Raw genomic sequence first — 19606 nt, 5'->3', positions numbered from 1 at the left:
TCATCATCATCAGCCTGATTATACCCACTGCAGGGCGAAGGCCTCTCCCATATTTCTCCAATTAACCCGGTTCTGTGCTAGCTGCATCCACTTGACCCTTGCGAACTTTTTAACCTCATCCGCCCACCTAACTTTCTGCCGCCCCCTGCTACGCTTTCCTGCCCTTGGAATCTAGTCTGTTACCCTGAGCGACTATCGGTTATCCTCTCTTCGCACTACATGTCCTGCCCATGTCCATTTCTTCTTAATTTCCACTAGAATGTCGGTAACTTGAGTTACTTCTTTGACCCACTCTGCACGCTTTCTATCTTTTAATGTTACCCCTACCATTTTTCGTTCCATAGCCAAGCTGTATATTGATGGCTCGATAACTCGGTCGGACGACCGATGGGTTGTGTCGGCCAGTCGGGTTAGGGGGCTTAGTGCTTCAAATGAACTCGAAAAATAGGAAACGCCATTCCGACCTCCTGCACTCTTGTTTAATGTGAGCTGACATCGCACTGTACACGGGCACCTTATATTGTCACGGGTTCTATCGCTACCCGGACGGCAGTCCAGAAGGACAGGGTCAAAGGACGGGGTTGAGGCACAGGAGGCAGAGAGCAGGCGCTTCACCAGGCAAAAGCAGCGGCGTCCCAGAACCACGCGCACTCCGCAGAACTTCGTCTTCTTCTCCCTCCAGAACTGACACGGTTAGCGCGGGTTACACTACTCCTCCCCCTGAAAGGCGCATCGTCCCGATGCGCGCTCCAGCGTTACTGAAACGTTAAATCGAGCAGAGCTCAGAGTCAGAATACGTGGTTCTAGCGTTCACAGTAAGTTTTGAGGCGAACCACATGCACCACTTCAGGATGAGGGGGCCGACGAGATGTGCTCGGAAGAATCGGAATCACCTCGTAATTCAGGTCGCTTATACGGCGAACGACCTCGTATGGGCCAAAGTAACGTTTTAGCAGCTTCTCGCTGAGACCGCGACGGCGAACGGGAGTCCACACCCACACTTTATCACCAGGTGCAAAATTAACTTCACGATGCCGGAGGTTGTACCTGCGTGCATCGACGTGCTGGCGGTCTTGGATGCGTAGTCGTGCCAACTGTCGGGCTTCTTCTGCGTGCTGGGTTACCAGTTGGACATCGTCGTAAGAGTAGGCCTCCGGCTCATGGGGAAGCATGGCGTCAAGCATGGTAATCACCTCTCGGCCATGCACCAGGCGGAACGGCGAAAACCCGGTTGTTTCCTGAGTTGCGGTGTTATAAGCGAAAGTTACGTAGGGAAGAATATCGTCCCATGTACGGTGCTCGACGTCCACATACATAGATATCATGTCGGCCATAGTCTTATTAAGGCGCTCTGTGAGCCCATTCGTTTGGGGGTGGTATGCGGTAGTTTTGCGGTGGTGCGTGTTGCTTAAACGCAAGATCTCTGCCATTAGCTGGGACACGAACGCGGCACCGCGATCTGTGATCAAGACTTCGGGAGCACCGTGACGGAGGACGATGGACTCGACGAAAAACTTCGCTACATCAGCCGCTGTTGCAGAAGGTAAAGCTCGCGATTCGGCATACCGTGTGAGGTAATCCGTAGCAACAGCAATCCAGCGGTGTCCCGAGTTGGACGTAGGAAAAGGTCCGAGCAGGTCCATGCCTACCTGCTGGAACGGAGTCATAGGCGGCGGAATGGGGTGAAGATGTCCTGCGGGTTGTACGGGCGGAGTCTTACGTCTTTGACATTCGCGGCATGTCCTGGTATAGTGACGAACAGTCTTAGCAAGTTGAGGCCAGTAATACTTGGAACGAATTCGTGCGAGTGTTCGGCTGTATCCCAAATGCCCGGAAGTTGGGTCGTCATGACAGGCGTCCATAATTTCATTACGCAGGTCAGCCGGAATAACCAGTAGCCAAGACCTCGCACTCGCTGCGAAGCTCTTTTTGTATAGCACATTGTTGCAAAGACGTAATGCGGGCAGAACGCGCAAGAAGACGCGTGGAATGGTGCCTTCTTGACCTTCCAGATGGGCGATTACTTCACGGAGTTCAGTGTCGTGCCGCTGCCGCGCTGCCATATCGACCGTGCTTATGGTACCTATAAAAGCATCTTCATACTCGTCGTCTTGACCGTCAGATACTGATTCTATAGGGGCTCTGGAGAGGCAGTCAGCATCTGTGTGCCTGCGACCGGACTTATAAACTATTGTAGCATCGAATTCTTGCAACCGAAGGGCCCACCGTGCAAGTCGTCCTGAAGGGTCTCTCAGAGTGCTGAGCCAACACAGAGAGTGATGGTCGGTAACCACCTGAAATGGGCGTCCGTACAAGTAGGGTCTGAACTTATTAATCGCCCAAACTACCGCGAGGCATTCTTTTTCAGTGGTCGAGTAGTTAGTCTCCGCCTTCGATAATGTTCGACTTGCGTAAGCGATTACACGCTCGGTCCCGTTCTGTTTTTGAATGAGCACGGCTCCGAGGCCCTTGTTGCTGGCGTCTGTATGAACTTCAGTCTCGGCGTCCTGGTCAAAATGCCCGAGTACAGGGGAGGTCTGTAAGCTTTGTTTAAGGCGGTCGAATGCACACTGCTGTTCATCCGTCCACTGGAAGGCGACGTTCTCTTTCGTGAGATGAGTAAGCGGTGCAGCGACATGAGAAAAATTGGGAACAAAGCGCCTATAGTAAGCACAGAGGCCCAGAAACCTCCGTACGGCGTTCTTGTCCGATGGTGTAGGAAAGGAGGCGACGGCAGCTGTTTTATCGGGATCTGGACGAGCACCCGCGCTACTGACGACGTGGCCAAGAAATTTTAATTCATCGTAGGCAAACTTGCACTTTGTTGGCTTCAGAGTGAGGCCTGCGCTTCTCATAGCTTGTAGTACTGCTCTCAGGCGAAGAAGATGATCGGAGAACGTGCTTGAGAAGATTACAACATCGTCAAGGTAGACCAGACAAGTTTGCCACTTCAGTCCGGCCAAGACGGTGTCCATAACGCGCTGAAAGGTTGCTGGGGCGGTACAGAGGCCGAACGGCATCACTTTAAACTCATATAGACCATCCGGGGTGATAAAAGCAGTCTTCTCTCGGTCGCGCTCATCCACTTCGATTTGCCAGTAACCACTTTTCAGATCTATGGATGAAAAGTAACGGGCATGTCGTAGATGATCAAGTGCGTCATCAATGCGAGGAAGGGGATAAACATCCTTCTTGGTGACGTTGTTGAGACGGCGATAGTCAACACAGAATCGAAGAGTGCCATCCTTTTTCTTTACTAGTACCACTGGAGCTGCCCATGGGCTGTGCGAGGGTTGGATTATATCGTCGGCCAGCATTTCTTGCACTTGGTTCTGAATAACTTCACGTTCTTTGAAAGAAACTCGGTAAGGCGACTGACGAACAGGGTGAGCAGCGTCATCGGTAATTATTCTGTGTTTGGCAATGGTCGTCTGGCGAACTCCGGATGACGTAGAGAAGCAGTCTTGGAATTCTGCAAGCAGCGCTATCAATTTGGCCCTCTCGCTCACAGAGAGATTAGGTGCAATGCTTACACCCAAAGGTGCATCGTTCTGCTGCGAAGAGGAGGAGAAAGCACCTTCGGACAGGGCAACAACTTGAATAGGGGCGGTAATGTTCTCCTTGGTACCGAGAGCCGTGCCTTTCGTAAGGCGCTGTGGAGTGCCACAAAAGTTGGTGACTAGGACGTGTACGCAGCCAGTATCCAGCTGCGCGATACCTCGAGCAACACCAAGACCCCGTTCAAGAAGCAGCTGAGCACTTCCTTCCAGCAGAACTTCGCCAGAAGCAACGTGGTCGGACGTGACAGGGAGAAATACGCTAGACTGGGGCGGTACGGTTACGTGCTCCGCCAAGACGCGTGCCGTGCAAACTTGGGGCTTTGTTTGCGCCGAGGTATATCGAGGTTGACGAAGCGTGAGGCGGCGGTCGGTAAAGTCGATTACAGCGCTGCAATCACTCAAAAAATCCATTCCGAGAATAATGTCTCTGGAACATTTCGATAGTACAACAAAGGTAACCGGGCACCTGAGACCGTTAATCTCAATACGAGCAGTGCATCTGCCGATTGGTCTCACGAGGTGGCCTGCAGCGGTTCTGATATCGGGGCCATCCCACTGCGTCGTTACCTTGTGAAGTCGGCGGCATAGCTCCCCACTCATAACAGAATAGTCTGCACCAGTGTCAACGAGTGCCGTCACGTCGTATCCGTCGATCACAACATCGAGGTTATTGTACACTGTGGCGCGACGGTCGTCGGAAGCTCCGTCGGGGAGTTCGTCGTGAAGTTCGTCAGAAAGCTCGTCGGAAAGCTCGGCGGGAAGCTCGGCGGGAAGTTCGGCGAGAAGTTCGGCGCGAAGTTCGTCGGGAAGGTCGTCGGGTTGATCGTCGGGTCGCGTGGGGGAGCGGGGCGAAAAACGTGGAGGCTCTTTAACAGGAACGGGTTCGGCAACGTCACCTCCAGACGTCGCCGGGCTTAGTTTTCCCGATGAGGGGACAGGCTTTGCCGTCGATTGCTGCGAAGGGGAGAATCGTATCGGCGGGACGGTGTCGAGCGAAGGTCGCGACGTGAAGACCGGTCGGGTGGTGGTGAACGGCGCAGATAATCCGCGATGTCGCGGGGTTGCTCGCCGAACTCCGGGCGGGGAGCATTCCGCTGGAAACCGCGAAGACCAAGCTCGCGGTAAGGGCAGCGACGGTAGACGTGGCCTGCTTCTCCGCAGTGGAAGCATAGTGGGCGTTGGTCGGCTGTCCTCCACACGTCAGCCTTGCTCATCCATTGCTGCTGCGGACGAAGATCGTACACAGGGCTACGGGGTTGTGCAGGCAAGTACTGTCGACGAGCAGGCGGCGGTGGTGGCTGCTGCGGCGGCGGGCGACTAGCAACGGACGCGTAAGTCTCAATGGGCTGAGTAGGGGGCTGAGTAGGTGAAGAAGCAACGGAGCACTGTGGATAAAGGGCACGCTGTACTTCTTCGCGGACAGCATCCGTGAGGGCGCAGGATGCCGTACCATCAGCAGGTGGAAGCAGCTGCCGTATTTCCTCGCGTACAACTTCGCGGATGATCTCGCGTAGGCTTGCGGTGTCGAGGGAACCAACAGGGAAACGAGCAGCTGAAAGGTTCGAAACGCTGGGACCTCCAGCAAGGCGACGATAATGGTCCGCTCGCGTAACCAAGGCTCGCTCGATGTTTGTCGCCTCATTTACAAATTGTGCCACTGTAGTCGGCGGATCACGAATAAGCCCGCCGAAAATGTCACTCTTGACGCCCCGCATGAGTGCACGCACCTTTTTTTCCTCAGTGGCACGGGGGTCGGCACGGGAGCTAAGTCGTAGGACGTCTTGAACAAAACTCGTTACAGTTTCGTCGGGTCGTTGTACTCGTGTTTGCAGAAGGTCTTCTGCTCGCTGTCGCCGATACTGATTGGCGAACGTCCGTCGCAGCTCTTCCTTACAGGTGTCCCAGGATGTAAAGGAGGCCTCGTGGTTTTCGAACCAGTGCCGAGCCGTACTGTCCAGGCAGAAATACAAATTCTGAAGACAGTTTTCGGCATTCCAGCCATTGTGGCGGGCCACACGTTCGTACTGCTCCAGCCAATCCTCCACATCTTCGGAGGCATCGCCATGGAACGTGGCAGCCGCTCGAGGAGCCATCGGTAGGTACACCACGGACGGTGCGAGAAACGAGTCCGTCTGTTGACATTGGGTCGTGGTACTCCGGGCCATTGTAAGTTGTGGAGAGCCGGAGTTCGGCAACAGACCAAATTCAGGAGCAAGTCCTTGAAGTCGCCGGCTGGCACGTATCTCGGCCTCCTCGTCGAAGGGGCGGCGGCTGAGACTTGGGGGCGAACTCAGAGTAGCGGGTTTTGAGGGGCTGTGCTGCATTTACCCCGCGTCTCCACCAGAATGTCACGGGTTCTATCGCTACCCGGACGGCAGTCCAGAAGGACAGGGTCAAAGGACGGGGTTGAGGCACAGGAGGCAGAGAGCAGGCGCTTCACCAGGCAAAAGCAGCGGCGTCCCAGAACCACGCGCACTCCGCAGAACTTCGTCTTCTTCTCCCTCCAGAACTGACACGGTTAGCGCGGGTTACAATATTTCTCCTCCATCAAAAGCATGGCGGCTTTCGCCGGGATAGAATTCGGGTCACCCGTCATGATAATCGAGCGCCATAACCGCTGAGTACCGGTATCAAGCAGCGACCGCCTCGTTCTGCTGCTCTGCCAGGCCAGCCACCATCGCTTTCCAGAGCCATGCAAAGGTTTCCGGAGAGCGGACGTTGCTTCTCAAATTATTTAGAATTATTATGATGGTGCCCTGCAAAATAGAAACAATTCAACACAGCGTTTGATGGAAGCGGTAGCCTGTGTGGAGCAGCATTCCGAGATGTTTCCCACACGCGGTCTCGGCCTGCCCTTCCAATTCCTATTATTTCCAATCTTTCTTCACCTATCCCTCTAAGGAGGCCTGAGAGGCGGTGCTCGTCAGCTGCCATGACCTAATGACCCTACGGACCTTGGTCACCAGGGCACGAGCTGCGTTAGATGCCATTGGGGCCCCGTAACTGAAGCTCCTCCAAATTTGTGAGGAAAGAGGCCAAAAAGGCCTGGGCCCAAACACGTTCTTGTACAACATAGCTAGTAAATTTTATTCTCCCCCCCCCCCCCCGCTACCAGCACGGTTTGCGTGAACGAACCTTGTCGTTGTACTCGGGCCTCGTGGAGAGCAGAACCATGCTTGCCGTGAACCCTTGTGAGTAGACCAGCAACGGCAGCTTGGCCACGCCGGTTATGTTGATGATGAGGTCGATGAAAGCAGCAACATCATAGCGGCCAATCTCATTGAAGCTGCCCCAAAAAGAAAAGATAGTAGGACGCATTAATTGCGGACGGTGCTTCTGTTGTGTATAGAAAGACAAAGGCGCAGATTATCGAAAATACGGAGTGATTTTCTTTAGGCTGACTGGTATAGCCTCGAACCGAACTTAGTAAGAACATGACAAAGACTATGCCACAGTTCGAATCACTCAAGGCCGAAGAACATGGAAGAAAAATACTCTGAATACTAGTGTCTGCTAAAGAGGTATGCTTTGACGCCTTTGGTTATCTGCGTATCCTTAAATGTACTGAAAACGTGGATAGGGAGAGTAAGGAGGATATGTGTACAGGCTCTGAAGGAGTGGAGTACGCGCACTCTCTCTTTTACAGCCCGCGCACGTCGTTCTACTGTTGCCTATAGCCGCAACCCTACCCAGAAGCTACTGCGACCCAATACTAGCCGCTCGAAGGGCACCATTATTTATTTATTTATTTATTCCTTTATTTGAGCACAGAGCTAAGCCGCATAACCCTGGGGGAGGGTATACATAAAAAAAAAACATGACATAAGCAGTGTAGCAACGGAAACAAGTCAACATCGCATAAAAAGTAAAGACAAAACAAAACAGAAAAAGAAACAGTACCGCAAGCCTGGAACAGTTATTGCAGCTTAAAAAAAAGATTTTTAAACATAATTCAAGCATTTCCTAAAGGTGATTTATGAGGGCTACGGAGTAATTTCGACCACGCGGGATCGGCGTTTCGATGGAGGCGAAACGAAGTGGCGTCCGTGTGCTGTGCGATGTCTGCGCACGTTAAAGATCCCCAGGTGGTCGAAATTACTCCGTAGCCCTCCACTACGACTCCCTTTTCTCTCTTTTCACTTTCACTCCGACCTTCCTACCTTCCCTTAAGGCGCGGTTCAGGTGCCCACAGCGCAAGTGTGACAGATACTGCGTCTTTCCCGTCCTGTGAACCAAAATATTGTGAAAGAAGGCCAGGTCCAGACGGCAAGGTCGTGAAGGCAAGGCAAGGTATGCCGTGTCAGCGTTTAATTTGATGGAGAAAACCCAAGCGCGCCAGAGCCGGCGCCGCAGGACGATGATGATGGTATGTACAAGAGAAAGAAGAAGATCATGGTATGTACAAATGAAATAAGATCCGTGCAGGGATCACACAATCTGCCCGGGGGGTCGGAAGCGGCCAGTCTGGCCGCTCCTAACCAACCGATGTACCGCGGCGCACAAACGGCTTCAAGCGAGATACATGAACGTACAAGAGAAAGAAGAAGATCATGGTATGTACAAATGAAATAAGATCCGTGCAGGGCTCACACAATCTGCCCGGGGGGTCGGAAGCGGCCAGCCTGGCCGCTGGGCCGCTCCTAACGAACCGATGTACCACGGCGCACAAACGGCTTCAAGCGAGATACATGAACAATTTCAGTTCCACGGTGGCGTCGGTCGGCTGGGGGATCAACAGGTGTGACTTGGTAGTTTACTGGGGAAGTTTGGTTGATGACCTTGTAGGGACCAAGATAGCGGCGCTGAAATTTATCGCTAAGGCCAAGGGTGCGCAGTGGTGTATAGAGCAGTACTTCGTCACCAGGACGAAAAGAGACCACGTGATGCTTGGAATCGTAGCGCCTCTTGCGGTCTTGCTGGCACGCTTCTGTGTTGAGGCGAGCAAGATGACGGCATCTGGCTACACGGGATAAGAACTGAGCTGGTAATGGATGAGGAGTAGTCGGGCTTAGAGAAGAAGGAAGTGTCGAGGATTGTAGTGGGAGGACGACCGAAAACGAGGAAAACTGGGGAGTAACCGGTAGTCCGCTGCACTGCAGTATTATAGGCGAATGTGACGAATGGTAGAACAATATCCCAATTTCGATGATCCGGTGTGATGTACATGGATATCATATCCGATAGGGTGCGATGAAATCGCTCATTCAGACCGTTAGTCTGGGGATGGTAGCTTGAGGTTGTCTTATGGAGGGTGGATGACGCACGAAGAACTTCGAATACGACTGTCTATAAGAAGGCCGTCCCCGAGGAGCGCCATGACACAATACCATTGACTGCAAAAAGACATTAGCTACCTCTTCAGCGGAACGAGTCAGTACAGGGGCCGTCTCAGCATAGCGTGTAAGGCGGTCGACAGCTGTTATAATCCAATGGTTACCCCCATTGGAGAGAGGTAGGGGACCATATAAGTCGATGCCGACTACGTCGAATGGTGTGGCGGGACAGGAAACGGGCTGTAGGAGGCCAGCGGGGGAAGAAGTCGGCCGCTTGCGACGTTGGCACAGGTGGCAGGAAGCAACGTATTTAGCTACGGTGGTAGACAGGCCGGGCCAAAAGAATCGTCTTTTCACGCGGTTGTATGTTTTGTCAAAACCAAGGTGACCTGCAGTAGCGTCATCGTGGGCGAAGCACACGTTGTACGACTGGGAGCCAGCGAGTTCCATCAGGATAACACTGTCACAGTGTTGGCGACTGGGGCTAGGTTAACAGAGCCGGTACAGTTGGAATTACACGGTCCAAAGTTTAGGTACGTCCTGCGAGTCCGGAGACGATTCACTTCAATGTCGTTTTTTGACCTCGAGCGCCCCCTGGCAATACACGTAGCGGCGTAGTATGTCATCTTCAAGCTTGAAATTGTGGAGCTTGTTGGCGCAGCCTAGCGTTGGGTGGGCTCGAAGCGCCGATAAGGCGGTCGATGATGGGCCGGCAGTAGGCATCAGCTAATTGCTGTGAGCGGAGAGCGTGCTTGTTCTCAGAGCCGTCAAAAGAAACTGCAGTGATATGCGTCGGTGGAAGTGATGGCCGGCTGTGGTCAGAGGTGGAAATGCATTGTAAAGAAAAACAGCAGGCTGATTCCGAAACCGGGCAGCGAGAAAGAGCATCGGCGTCTTGGTGTTGGCGACCCGATTTGTAAACGATGTCGAAATGGTATTCTTGCAGGCGTAGAATCCAACGGCCAAGTCTGCCTTTCAAATGTTTCTGTGAAGATAACCAGCAAAGAGCACGGTGATCGGTCACAACTGTGAAATGCCGACCATATAGGTAAGGGCGAAACTTTTGAACAGCCCAGACGACGGCGAGACATTCCTGCTCGGTAATGGTGTAGTTTTTTTCAGTTGGAGTCATGGTCCGACTGGCGAAGGCAATCACTTTCTCACGCGAAGTTGCATCGCGCTGCAAGACAGCGCCACGACCGTGACCACTGGCATCAGTGTGCAGGATGGTAGGAGCGCTGTCGCTGAAGTGGCCAAGAAAGGGATCTGATGTGAGGGCATGCTTTAGGTCGTTAAAAGCAGTGTTGCACTGTTCAGTCCACACGAAAGGGCTGCACGCTTTAGGTAGTTCATGAAGTGGCGCAGCAATAGTTACAAAATGTCTTATAAATCGCCGGAGATAGGACGCCAGGCCGAGGAAACTGCGCAAATCTGTAATCCGTTGCGGACGAGGAACGTTCAAGACCGCGATTATTTTTTCAGGGTCTGGACGAATGCCGTCATGGCTAACCAGATGTCCCAATATTTTAATTTCCTTCTCTGGAAAATGGCACTTCTTGGTGTTGAGCTGAAGGCCCCGCTGAAGCAGGACTCGTGAGGACTTAATTCAGGCGCGAGAGATGGTCGGTAAAAGTTGATGAAAAGATAACAATGTCATCCAAGTAACTAAACAGGTTCTCCATTTGAAGCCACGAAGTACAGCATCAATCATTCTTTCAAATGTTGCGGGTGCGTTACAAAGGCCGAAGGGCATAACATTAAACTCGTAAAGTCCGTCGGGAGTTGCAAAAGCGGTTTTTTCTTTGTCGTCCTCGCGCATAGGTATTTGCCAATAACCTGAGCGGAGGTTCAAGGTCGAGAAATATTCGGCGCCTTGGAGAGAGTCAAGAGCGTCATCAATACGCGGCATCGGGTAGACGTCCTTGCGGGTAATTTTGTAGAGTGCACGATAACCAGCACAAAATCGTACCGATCCGTCCTTTTTTTAACCAATACTACTGGGAGGACCATGGGCTTGTTGATGGACGAATAATATCGTAACGGAGTGTCATTGACATTTTCTTCAATTACTTTTCGTTCTGAGAGAGAAATCCGATAAGGTCGTCGGCGTACAATTGAGTTACTTTCGGTAAGCATGCGGTGATGTGCAACACTAGTCCGTCCCAGTGGTGGGGAAGTGGCATCAAAAATGGCTTGGTGGGCTTGAAGCAATTGCAGCAATTCTTGGCGTTGGTGCGGCATGAGGTTCGGATTGATTGTCTTCGATAGCATGGAAAGAGAGACTTGTGATGAATCACGTTGCGGAGGTAGCGGGGCAGTGAGCACCATCATGGATATAGGGTGAGCATCCACTATGCATGGCAGGGAAGTTCCTTTAGTCAGCGCGAGGGATTCACGGGAAGTGTTCGTGGCAGCTACTATCTCTGAGCTGCTACGGAATCGTACAAGTCTTGATGGGAAGGCGATTCCACGTGCAAGATGACGATGAGATGGTGCGATGAGTACATCCCCGTCAGTGATGTGTTCAGGAACAACGGTGATAAGTGTTTCGCAATGTGGAGGCAATACAGTATCAGCTGCGGCAATGAGGGAATGGTGCCGTGCAGAGATGTCAGATGAAAAACCACTGTCTGTCATATGGATGACACGGTCGCCACGAGAAATTAACGCTGAAGCGGTTGACAAAAAATCCCATTAAAAAATCATCAAATGCGCACACGGTGAAAGCACAGTAAACTGCACATGGTGGCGGACGCCGTCTATAACAACTCGAACTGTACGCTTTGCTGAAGGGTGCAGAGGGACGCCATTTGCTCCACGAAGTTCAGGTTCATCATATGGTGTCGCTACTTTCCGCAAACGGTGGCACAAATCAGCGTGAATAACAGAAAGTGCAGGCCCTGTGTCAATCAAAGCTTCGACCGGTAATCCTTTAGCTAAAACGGAAATCATATTATACGGGCGATGAGGAAGACTTTTTGTAAGTTCGCAAAGTGCAGTTTCACCTCCGGAAACTGTATGCTTAGTTTTCCGAATTACGGACAGGGAGAGCTGTTGCTGGTCGAAGTGGCGAAACAGAGCGGCGGTATGGGGAAGGGGACCGGCGTCGGGATACATGAGCCCCACTTGGTTCAGACGAGGATACCGGCGGTGGAGAGAATCGATGAGGTTGGCTGGGAATTGGTCGTCGCTGATAATATGCAGGTATGTCACTTTCGAAGGCGTCATAACCACGTCGCTCGTTCTGAATGCGTCGGCGACAAAAGCGAGATATATGTCCTCGAATTCCACAATAATAGCACACAGGGCGATAGGGGCGCCAAGGCGCGAGTAGGGTGGCGTTGGTTGAGCCGTCGTCATGGCGTTGATGTGGTTATAGGGTGGTGCTTGGGGTGGGGGAACAAAAGGAGGAGGGGATACAGCGACGTGAGCGTAAGTCGGTGCTGGGCGAGGTGCAGGAGGATCAGGTGTGACAGGGTGGTTGATAGTGGCCAACTCTTCTTTAATGATGTGGCGGAGGCGGGCGTCGTTAGAAGGAGGAGACGAATGATCGCACCCGTGCCGGCAGAAAGGGCTGAGGGCTTGAAGCTTCTCGCGGATTATCGCTCGAATCATGGCTCGTAGATCGACGTCAGTAGAGGTCGGAGCAGTAGTGAAGCCGGGCTGCAATCGGGAGGACTGTAGCTGGTCGAGGCGTGTTGGCAGGTCGTTATAATGGAATCAACACTTGATGGATTCTGGGCAACCAGGGTGTTATAAGCCATTGAATTGATTCCCTTCAAGACATGGTGTACACGTTCAGATTCCGGCATGGTGGGACTGATACGCCGACAGAGTGCAATCACGGTCTCTATGTATGACGCATAGGACTCATCGGGACCTTGACGGCGGGTAGCGAGCTTGTTCTTTGCGATCTCCGTCCGAACAGCCGGGTCGGCGAAGTACTGTCGGAACTGCTGCTTGAAGGTGGGCCAGTTTGTGGTGTGGGGCTCGCGGTTAATAAACCAATTTCTGGCGACTTCAATAAGGTAGAAAGATACGTTCAGAAATTTCAAAGCATCATCCCACCGGTTGTAGGCACTGCAGCGTTCATAAGTGTCAAGCCAGTCATCGACGTCTTCGTCGCGACGACCAGCGAACAGCGGCGGGTCGCGTTGTCGTGTGGGCGCCATCGGAGGAGGCGGTGTAGCCGAGGTAGAGGGTCCGGCCGGGTCGGAACTGCTGTCGGTTGGAATGACGATGGTAGTTGTTGCCAAACGGCGACCGAAGCGTAGCTCCAGCGAGAGGCAGGGCACAAGGCAGCAAGGGGATCGAATTTCACCTCCACCACTTGTGAAAGAAGGCCAGGTCCAGACGGCAAGGTCGCGAAGGCAAGGCGCAAGGTATGCCGTGTCAGCGTTTAATCTGATGGAGAAAGCCCAAGCGCGCGCCAGAGCCGACGCCGCGGGACGATGATGATACGTGGAGGGCTCTCAATATTATATTGTTATTCCAATCACGTATTGCTTTGGGCACCGTTGACGCGTTCGCTTCAAAAGCCTAGGCGCGTTGTTGCGGAAACTAACGTACTCATCTGAACATTTATTGTCAACGTTTTACAGGAACAGAACTACCGTGTCTTGGGCTATAACAGCAAGTACGCAATACGACGAAACAACAATTTTCTGACACAATAGGAAACTTTCGCCCTATGTTTAAGATATTGTATTTGCTACATGAAAATGACGGCGCCTAAAGTAAATATATGCAGATGTAACTGTTTCACGGGAAAGGCATAAAATATGCAGCAAAACATTTGCGTAAAAAAAACAAGGTTAGGGACCGCCTATATTTACGTTGAAGTTTAGCCATTTATTTTATCCAGCTTCAGCGATAAGTACTTCCTTTTGCAAAGCCATGAGCTTACCTCTTCCTCAATGCTTCTAGGTGCTTCTGTGGTTTCGACGAATTGGAGTTTTAATATCCTGCCTGTGAACGAGACATCGGTAGAGGCTTTCATCTCTCATCGTGCATCGGTGTCGATGCTTTCATGTGTATGGCAGCTTCATGCTTGGAATTATCTTCCCGCGACTCAAGAGCTAAATTTTCACAATCTTGTGAGTCTGCAAATGGAACAGCGTCTTGAAGAACTTCGTATGCTCTCGTATTTAAACTATAATTAGCAAAGCGTTCTGAGTCTCAGCTTTAACTACTCTATTTTTCAATACCCGTTTCCTGTGGATATTGCATATCATGATGAATAAATTTACGTTTTTCTTTTTTCGTCTCTAATATGCCACTCAAAAGGGTCCACAGGCATTGCAGATGCCTGGTTTTATTCTTCTCTGGTGGCATTTCTTCGCCACGTCCATCATGTTAGACCGGACTTGGTCACCTCGGAAACAAAAAAGTACAGGCATTGCAAACGTGGCTTCTTCCGCTGGGGTCTGCAGAAAGCAGGCGGATTCTTGGTAACCACTCACGGCGTCGTTTCCTCCAGGGTATTTAGGTGACTATATGTGAATCTTGCAGGGGGGATTTGCCTAGACGAGACCGGTGGCAACGATGAGGTATTGCGTTGACAGCGCCCTTACAGAACTGCCGACTTCAATAATCTGGTCGTCAGATGGCCCAGACATCCGTCGTTGTTCGTCTTTATTTTGAGGGCAGTCCATGTCGGTTTGAGAAGTCCTGGTGTCAACGATTTCAGATCAACGGTAGATGTCCTCGTGATCGCTTTGCACGACTGCTGATCGTAGCTGGCGCTTTCTCGTTATGCGCAGTTGTTGCGAGCTCGAGCCGGCGTCGAAGTGCGCTTTTTCCTCTTCTGGCGCGTCAATGAAAGGAGATCATAGGATTTCTGGCCGAGGAGCTTTTCTACCTTTGGGACCAAGAGTTCCTTCGCCAATAGTGTTGGCCTTTTTTTCCCGCGTCGGGTGGACGCGACTGGGTGGTTTTTAAGCCATCTTGGTACATGTGATGTAGTGTAAATATCTGTGTAAATTGATAGCTGTACACATCACAACATACGCACACACGCACACACACTGTGCATGCCATCACTAATTCGTTTGTGTCTATCTTTACTTGACACATTATTCTACACTATGTATCGCTATTCAAAACTGCATATATCATCATTAACAAATAATAAATAGTGAATTGTGACATATTTTTCCTTTATGCGATATTTTATGTGCACTGCCGTCGGTTCTTTTGATTGGGCGATTTCAGTTTTGGCCATTGGTCACTTCTCATGTGAATGTCTAATAAAGCTTTTTATAAACACTCTTTTGCACGAGTGCGTGTAGCAGTGGGAGGAATGATGTCACTCAGCTTTTACAAACTTCATCCCTGAATGAGGGTGGCCAAGCTCTGTGGCGGAATAGCCAGAAATGATAGCTTTCAGGGAGGATTAAACAGAAGCCACCATTTTCCACCATATAAATTGTGTACCATACCCCAGCCAGACATATTGGACGGTAGTTTAGCTCCACGCCGCGCTTACATCAGATAACGTGAAATCTTTTAAGGCGTTTGACATGCCAACACTTTCTGTCCGTATATATAAATTGCTGTTCAAAAGTATTAAATGAGAGCAGAAAGAAGCCGCTGAAAGTTTTATATAGTATCGTTTAGACACAAATAAGCATTGTATCTGTGAACATTGGTATCTTATATAAGGCATCTTACCTCCACTGCCAGTATCGGTCGTCTTTCTGGCTGAGTGAGAGGTGGCGAGAGCGGAATGCGACCTCTCTTGTGTTCATAGCCCACACGTCGTAACCGTGATCAGCCAGAAGGAAGCCTACCGCAAAAAGAAGGATGCATATACTTGTAGCTTTTAATACCGCCCATTTGAGCGACATGTCGGCGCTTAAATGAAAAGGGTGAAATTGTTTTCAGGGCAATTAAACCAAAAGAAATTCTGCAGAAAACCCTAGCACATGAGTAATGCCTCAGCGCTCCTAGGATTTTAAACGAGATGCAGAATTCGTTACAAATGGGGTTTAATATCCCAAAGCGATTCAGGCTATGAGAGACGCCGTAGTGGAGGACTCCGGAAATTTCGACCACCTGGGGTTCTTCAACGTGCACTGACATCGCACAGCACACGGGCACCTTGCTTTTCGTCTCCATCGAAAAGCGGCCACCGAGGCCGGGAATCGATCCCGCGTCTTTGGGAACAGTAGTCGAGCGCAGTAACCACTGCGCCACCCCGGCGGGGCTCGTTCGAGCTCATATAGTGCATGCTGTTAACGACTGCGCATTCTGAACAGAATGAATGCGCCATGGTGGCTAACGGACAATGGCGTTCGACAGCTGGTTGCAAGCTTAGAGCAGAAGTAGCTGGGACGTTTATTCCGAAGAACTTTAGAGGAAGTCGGGTGCTTGAAGCGACTTCAGAGTCCAGGATTACGGCTCTGCTCTAAGCTGATCAGGTTACTTTTTGACGTAAGATCTCGTGGCAAGCTCTCCCCCTCCACCTTTGCCTGATTGCTTAGTTTTATGACGCACTTCTAAAATCACCATAACGTAAACCTAAAGTTCCCAGTGAAATATTGTGCGTTCTCTGTGTATCTAGAATGCAATAATTCAGTCACCTGGGCTTTGCGATGGGAAGTTGAGGAACCATATGCCAGACCCGCACAATATTCCCGGCACCAGAAGAACAGGGATGCCGCGTGTGGAGTCCTCTGATGAAGAAGTTTTGTTCTTTCCTCGTCTGCCGACCCTGTCCACTTCAAGTATGTAGCCGTCGTCCGTGGTGACACTGCTCGTCTCGCAGGAGTAGCCGAAGTCTCGCACCAGCTCACACTGCGATCGTGAGAGCAGAGGTCATAAGTTGCGACTCAGCGCTTGGTCCCCATGGTTAAAAACACAGATATATATGTTCGAAACCATGCGAATTTCCCAAAGCACGAGGCCTAGATGAAAACAAGTCCACTTGACGAGAGGTTGGCTCGACCTGTGAACTGAGAGGCGTAACCCCTTTACCTTTGTTCAACGCTCCTTCATACGAAAGCACGAAAGATATTCTCCGCACAAGATAAAAGAGCGCCATAAGAGAATAAGCAGCTATAAGCGGAACGACACCAGTCCGTTTGTCTATTACCAACCCATTCTTGTCATGTGCCCTGCTCAGATTAGTGCGGCTTTTAATCACATTTTCTCCACTGCACCATCAAAGAACGAGCGGAGTTTGGGCAGAGCACAATGTATCGAAACTTTCTAATGCTCTTTTGTTTGCGCCTAAAGCCACTGGTGCGCGGCTTATCACTTGTTCAGGACGCGAAATCCAACCAAATACATTTGGAAGAATTGAATCCGCGTACAAACGCTTCTACATTGTTCGAAATTCTAGTATATTGCTTCTTCGCAGTATCTCGAAAGTTCGGAAGGTTTACATTGAATGCCGCGTAGACAAGCAGATATCTTTTCTTTGATAACAACCGAGATCGTGATAATGAATGAGGTCACTGGCATGACATTATTACTAGCTTTTTATTGGGCTTAGGACGAAGATCATGGCGTCTTGCCCTATCAAGTCCTGGAGCATCAATGGACAAGAAGTGGAAGCTGTGACAAATTTTCTCTTCTTGGGCTCCAAGATTATCTCGGAAGGAGACTGCAGCCATGAAATTAGGAGACGCCTGCTTCTGGGAAAGAGAGCAATGGTTAGCCTTGACCGCCTAGTAAAGAGCAGAGACATTAGTCTGCCAACCAAGATCCGTATAACCCGTTGTGGCGTATTGATGCGAGAGTTGGGCTGTGCAAAAGGGTGACCGCCGAAGAATTTACGCGTTTGAATTGTGCTGGCGAAGACTCTTGAGAGTTTCTTGGACTGCCAGAAGATCAAGTCAGTCGATATTGTCGACCATAAACCCTGACTGCTCATTGGAGGGTCAAATTCTAAAGTTAAAGCTCAGCTACTTTGGTCATCTGATGAGAAGAGAGGAGTCGCTGGAGAAAGATTTGATGTTGGGAAAGGTTGAGGGTCGCCGGAGAAGGGGTAGGCAGCGAACGCGATGGTTAGATGGCATTCTCGAGGCATTGCAGATGAAGCTATGTGATGTTAAGAAGATAGTGAGAGACCGGAAAGCGTGGCGTGACATGGTCCATAGGGTCGCGAAGAGTCGGACATGACTGAACGACTGAACTGAACTGACTTTATTTGGCTTTTTTGTGCCCACGACAAGCAAACCAGAGCATTGTCCTTGGCATTGTCACCATCCCTTGACAATATTCCTAACCATTAACTCCAGTTTCACAAGTGTGCTGATTTAGTGACTGCCCAAACTCTAAAGAGCCTTGACGGCAAATCTAGGCACGCGATGCGGGAGTCATAAACCTCTTATTTTTGGCACCTGTACGAAAATCGGGTAGTTTCAAGTTTCAAGCTTAAAGAAGGTTTTAGTTGTCAGTGACGTAATGAAGTAATGAAGTCAGAGCGAGCTATGAAGAGCGCGGGCACGCGATGTACATGTTCTTTTTGAGGCACTGCGCAAGAGATCAGAGATTTAAACAAGCCCCTCGCCGACCGAAGCTGTCAGCGGCGTTTGAGTCCTGGAAACGAAGCAGTTTATTGCTTCCACTCACCACTAATCCCTCCCTTTTTTCCAGCTCCTGTCCCATAATAATTTTCGAACTGCATTTCTCTGGCAACTCGGCAACGAAAAGATTTTGGGGTGTGCCTTTTCGAAAAACGCACTGCCCCTAGGCCATCCAAAACGGGGAGGCAGCCGCAGAGCGGGAAAGCGGGAAAGCTTAAAATTCAAGAGTCCAGGCCATAAGCCAAGCTGCTCGGGCAGCCACGGGAGTGCGGTCGCTTACAGCATTGCGCAGTGCGCTTCTCTGCGTTTCCTCACTGGATGTGGACAATCGTGAAGTGGCTTTGTCTCAGCCTTCTATCACTTCAGGCCTTTCGCCGGAAGATGGCAATCAGATGCGTTAAGCGTAGGCTTTCATTTGCCTCCTGTTTCTTTTTTGCTGCTGAGTAGCATTCCGAGAGAAAATCTGCGAATATCTATCAGCGTCAAGGTCGTCTTGAGGTCTCACTTTGGCTAAAGTGCAAGCGGTAAAATTATTTCGTAATTAAAAAGTCTGCCCTGGGCAAAGGCACTGCAAAGGAACGACATAAATAAGTAGTCCACATACCCCTTCTACAATAACCGAGAAGTATGTTCTCATTGCAGTAACTATAAAAATTGCAGTATACATGCTCCGCAGTTCACAGACATGAAATAAATGATCTTGGAGTCAAGTATTGCCGGGAACGCCAATTTCGCTGGGACACGTAGAAGAAAAATAATACATGGGGAAATTATTGACCCCAGGGATGATGTAACCAAGCTGGCATGGCTTTGTGCGGAATGTATGATTTTGAGATGAAAACTTTTGTATAGCCATCTCAGTAGGTAGTTTTCCATAAGTTATAGGAACTGTTTAATGTGTTCATATCAGTTTTATTTTCCTAAATTGTTCCTTATAGATGAAAATATCCTGTGCGAAACGTATGACTTTGAGATAAACATTTTTCTTGTGTAATTAGTATATGGTAGAAGTAATTGTAACCATTTTTCACTGTCGGTATTATGTACGTTTTTATCCTAACAGTGTGTGAAATGACAAACTGCTACTGATACATGTTTTTCATTTTTAATGCCAGAGTCTATGCGGGGGGCAGGGACATCTGTCAGGCTTTCACATAGCCTTTAGTCCCTGCCTCCTCTCGCTTGTACGAGGAATCAATAAACCAATTCCAATTCCAATAATCTCCATCTTTGCGTACTG

The 19606-nt window shown here is 50.3% G+C and overlaps 1 protein-coding gene across 1 annotated transcript in view; it reads right to left on the bottom strand.

Moving 5' to 3' along the window:
- LOC146174648 (lipase lipl-1-like) overlaps positions 1 to 19606 on the bottom strand; it is a 55167-nt gene that overhangs the window by 31759 nt on the left and 3802 nt on the right. The window contains exons 2-4 of the mRNA XM_084585423.1: positions 16417 to 16630; positions 15506 to 15620; positions 6696 to 6846 (exon numbers count right to left, since the gene is read on the bottom strand). Coding sequence (XP_084441549.1) covers positions 6696 to 6846; positions 15506 to 15620; positions 16417 to 16630 — 480 coding nt within the window. The remainder of the gene's footprint in view (positions 1 to 6695; positions 6847 to 15505; positions 15621 to 16416; positions 16631 to 19606) is intronic.

Source organism: Amblyomma maculatum, chromosome 11 (assembly GCF_055883805.1).
Source record: "Amblyomma maculatum isolate TAMU_Amacu chromosome 11, ASM5588380v1, whole genome shotgun sequence".
Lineage (NCBI taxonomy): Eukaryota > Metazoa > Arthropoda > Arachnida > Ixodida > Ixodidae > Amblyomma > Amblyomma maculatum.
This window is presented reverse-complemented; position numbering and strand designations above follow the sequence as displayed.